Here is a 5,103-nt window from a genome sequence, read left to right on the forward strand (position 1 = left end):
TCGCCTAGAGACGAGATAGAGAAGAAGAAGAAGAAGGCGAGTGATCGGAGATGTAAAGAGGGTCACAGGAGGGTTAACGGAAGGGAGGTTTTGGAGGTGGTCACACGGGATCTGCTTATGATGCTCTCGACTGATTATTGCTTACTTCCAATTAAATTCTAAATTTTTTTTCATTAAATGTTATTTATATTGTTATCTATTATTAAAAAAATAAGTTTTTTTTTTAAATGTCAAAGAAAGGTATTTTTGTCTTTTTTTCATCATTCCATTCCAATTCTACTGCACACCAAACAGGCCAGATTCCAATTCATTAGACTGATTAAATTCCATTTATGTCAATCGAACACTTGGTCAAACCTGATAACATTACATTCTAATTCCTTTCAGATTCCAATTCTTTTGACAGATTCCATTTCTATGAACCAAACGCCCCTTATTAGTCTTGCAAGACTCGGATTCGTTCAATCAGAGAACTAACAAGTAAAGGAATAACCTCACAGTATATTGATTTGATGAAAAGATGCTTACAAATGCTTGAAAGCTCCTATTTATAAGGAAATACTAGACGCTTATTAAGTACAAAATTAAAGGCTCTTAAAGACATTATTTAGACCTAAACTCTTAGGATTTCCCTCATAATGACTAACTTGACATTCAAGACTATTTTATTTTAATAAAAGAAAAAAACAAAAATGTAATATTGGGCCTTGAAGGACAACTCAAATATGTAAAAGTTAGCCCAAGAACACAAGATAGTTTATCCAATTGGGCTTGGGGTCTTGGTTGTCGTCCAAAGGGGCTGAAATAATGAGATTAGACACAGCTTCTTGCATCCGCTTTCTCCTTGCACGTGTCATTGGATCAACTTCACACGAGTTTCCATCGAGCTTTGAATTTCCATTACGCTTGTCTCCTTTTTCTTCGATAAGGTTTTCATCATCCCCTCCCTCTTCAGATCGATACGTCCTCGAATCGAGACCACCTAGATCAAAATCTAATGGAGACAAATCATAAACATTAAAAGTTGCACTTATACCATAATCACCGGGTAAATCAAGCTTGTAGGCATTATCATTAACACGAGCCACTACTTGAAATGGTCCATCACCATTCCATCACCACGTGGATGTAATTTGGTGAGTCTTGAAGCTAGAAACCTTTCCTTCCTCATATGAACCCATACCCAATCACCAGGTTCGAACACAATTTTTAGGCCCCCTGTTGGCTTCTTGTACGTATTTTTTAGTTTTCCTTTCAATATTTTCACGTACTTGCTCATGCAACTTTTTCACAAATTCAACCTTTTTGGCACCATTAAATTTATTTGTTTTTTGACAGACAAAGGAGATAAATCTAAAGGTGTTGTAGGATTAAAGCCATAAACAACCTCAAGTAGAGAAAAACTGGTGGATGAGTGAATAGTACAATTGTAAGCAAATTCAGCAACGACAAACATTCCTCCCAACTTTTCAAGTTCTTTTTGATGATCGTATTTAGCAAAGTTTCCAATGTTCTATTTGTTACCTCAGTTTGCCCATAAGTTTGTGGGTTACTTGAAGCAGAAAATAGCAACTGTGTCCCTAGTTTTCCCCCAACGAGTTCCAAAAGTAGTTTAAAAACTTTACATCGCGATAAAAAAGATCATTCTTGGCATACCATGCAAACGGACAATTTCTTTGAAAAATAGGTCAGCCACACGTTTTGTATCATTTGTCTTTCTACAAGCAATGAAATGTGCCATTTTGGAAAATCGATCAACAACAACAAAAATTAAGTCCATTCTTTTTTTATTTTTTGGTAATCATAGTATGAAATCCATGGAAATATTAGTCCAAGGAGAATGAGGAATGGGAAGTGGAGTATACAACCACGAGGAAGGGATCTTAATTTCGCCTTTTTGCATTGAAGGCTACTACCCTAAATGCGTTAACACCCCTTTTCATGTTAGGCCAATAAAAATGTTCCTTTAAAACATTTAGAGTTTTTAAAACCCTAAAATGGCCCATCAACCCTCCACTATGAGCCTCACGAGTCAAAAGTTCACAAAGAGAGCATGAAGGAATGCATAATTTATATTTTTTAAACAAAAATCCTTCATGTCTATAAAACTTGTTGAAGGATGATTTTTTGCAAGCGACAAACACATTGGCAAAAACATTATCAGATACATACAAGTCTTTAATGAACTTAAATCCCATGATTTTAGAATCCAAGTGAGCGAGAAGAGTGTACCTTCTTGATGGTGCATTAAGCACTATATTTTCTTTACCTTTCTTATAACGCACAATGTATGGAAATGTCTCTATGAAAGATATCCATCTAGCATGCCTTTTGTGCAGATTCCTTTGGCCTTTCAAATACTTAAGAGATTCATGATCAGTGATAATCACAAATTCCTTACGCCTAAGATAGTGTTCCCATGTCTCCAAGGCTCACACAACCGTATACAACTCCTTATCATAGGTTGGATAGTTCAAGGTGGCACCGTTTAAATTCTGACCAAAATACGCAATGGGTTGGCCTCCTTGAAGCAAAATAGCTCCAATTCCAATTCCTGAAGCATCACACTCAAGAATAAAAATTTCTTCCACACAAAAATGTGCACTTGTTGAGATTTTCAAATAACTTTTGCTCACACAAAGTAGCAAGAACAAGCTTAAGATGCTCAACATGATCATGCATGCTTCTACTATAGATCAAATGTCATCAAAATATACAACGCAAATTTCCCAATAAAATACCTCAAAACATGATTCATAAGCCTCATAAAATTATTGGGTGCATTAGTTAAGCCAAAAGGCATAACCAACCACTCGTAAAGGCCAATTTTTTTAAAAGTGGTCTTCCATTCATCATCTTCTTTGATTCTAATTTGGTGATAACCAGATTTAAGATCAACCTTGGTAAAGATTTTGGCTCCATGGAACTCATCAAACATGTCATCTAATCTAGGGATTGGATGACGATATTTGATGGTGATTTTGTTAACCGCCCTACAGTCAATACAGATGTGCCAAGTGCCATCTTTCTTTGGAACTAAGATGACAGACACATCACATAGAGTAAGGGGCTCATGAATAATACCTTTTCCCAATAGGTCACTAACTTACTTTTGAAACTCCTTTGTCTTCTCCTGATTGGCTCTATAAGCTGGTATATTTGGAATAGTGGCACCGGGAACCAAATCGATTTGATGTTCTATACCTAGAATTGGTGGCAATTTTTTAGGTACTTCTTGGCTGCACATCTGTAAATTCATCCAAAATATAAACAATCTCCACAGGCATATCATTAGGTAACTTGTTAGTAGATAAACAACCTTCTTGGTACATAAGTACAACAAGAAGCTTATGGGAAGATAATCTCTATCTACGTCTCCCATGCTCGCAAAGAAAGCAACTTTTCTCTCACTTGCTTTTGGCCTTTCTCCCTTGATTTTTCCTCTTATATTTTCATTGAGTACTTCTTATTCACTTTCTTTCTCACTTTTTTCTTCTCTACCGTCTTTTGACTTTTTCAAACTCTCCTCTTTTAGTCTTCTCTCTCTTTCTCTCTCATTTTTATTTGGTCTTTTAATACTTGTTGCGGGGACATAGGTACAAGGTTGAATGATTGATTATTGATTTCAGAACGATAGTTATTCAAACAACGATCTTGAGTTGTTTTACGATCAAACTCCCAAGGGCATCCAAGAATGATATGTCTTGCAGTCATGGGTACAACATCACACAAAACTTCATCCTCATATTTTCCGATGGAAAACCTCAACAATACTTGTCGCACAACCTTGAGTTCTCCATGATCATTAAGCCAATGTATACGATATGGTTTTGGATGCTTGATAGTGGATAGATCCAACTTCTCTACAAGATAAGAACTAGCAAAATTAATGCAACTTCTGCTATTAATTATTAACATGAATACCTTGTGTTTGATAAGAGACCGAGTGAGGAAGATGTTGTGACGTTGTTGATTGTCTTCTTTGTCTTGCATGTTTAGTGCCCTCATGGTCACGAGAGCCTCCCTTTTGTCATCACTATTTATCACAGACTTGACACTAAATTGTTCACCATCTAAACATTTGCTAGCTGGCTAGGGTAGGCCGATGGTTGGAGGACTACTTAACATCATTCTCTAATAAATCTATCTATAACCTTTAGTTCATTGTCATCTTCATATGCTGTGTTGTTGCCATCATCATCATCTTCGCTTTGGCTCTAATAAGAACCATCATCAAGCATAATCATAACTTTGGAATGAGGGCATTGTGAAGCTATATGTCCTTTTCCCAAACACTTGAAACAAGTCAGCCTTGATGTATGAGAAATGGAAGGGTTATTTTATCACTTTTTGGTGGAAAAGTCTTCTTTGAATCAAAATTCTTACCATTTTTTTCTTCTCGTCTTCAATTTTGTTCCACCTGTCGTTTTTCCAAGAAGAAGAAGAAGATGTATTGGAAGGGAACTTACTTGAACCTCATTTTATTATAAACTGTTTCTCCACCTTTTCAGCCATGTGAAACATTTCTTCCAAATCTATGTAGTGTTGCAACTCCACCACATCAGCAATTTCTTTTTGAAGGCCTCCCAAAAATCTGACCATGGTGGCTTTGAGATCTTCTTGAATACTCGCCCTTGCCATCACCATTTATATCTCTTGATAATATTCCTCCATAGATCTTGATCGTTGTGTGATGTTTTGAAGCCGATTGAACAAATCATGATAGTAATAGGGTGGGACAAAATGCCTTCTCATAACAGCCTTCATTTCTTCCCATGTATTAACAGGTTGTTCCCCATTTCTCCTTCTAGACAAAGCCAACTTGTCCCACCATGTTATAGCATAACTAGAAAATTCAATGGAAACAAGCTTTACCTTTTTATCTTCGGAATAGTTATGAACTCCAAACACATTCTCTACTTTTGTTTCCGATTCCATATATGCCTCTGGGTCGCTCTTACCTTGAAAAGATGGAATCTTCATCTTCATGCTACCAAGATTGTTGTCAACTCTATTTCTATTTCTTCGATTGTCTTGAGTTATTTTTGACCCCTCATCATCTCCTTTTTGTAAAGACACCTGCAAATGATCCATTCTTTCCAT

The 5,103-nt window shown here is 36.3% G+C and overlaps 1 protein-coding gene across 1 annotated transcript; it reads right to left on the reverse strand.

Annotated features, from left to right (window-relative positions):
- Positions 1 to 734: 734 nt before the first annotated feature.
- Positions 735 to 5,103, reverse strand: LOC112523829. Its single transcript, XM_025133502.1, is given in 10 exon segments — positions 735 to 1,109; positions 1,112 to 1,208; positions 1,210 to 1,274; positions 1,313 to 1,418; positions 2,002 to 2,030; positions 2,271 to 2,625; positions 2,742 to 2,993; positions 3,111 to 3,247; positions 4,155 to 4,217; positions 4,504 to 5,103. Coding segments are annotated over 10 exon segments (2,079 nt in total).

The sequence above is a fragment of the Cynara cardunculus genome (genome assembly GCF_001531365.2).
Source record: "Cynara cardunculus var. scolymus isolate 2C chromosome LG 12, CcrdV1, whole genome shotgun sequence".
Classification (NCBI taxonomy): Eukaryota; Viridiplantae; Streptophyta; class Magnoliopsida; order Asterales; family Asteraceae; genus Cynara; species Cynara cardunculus.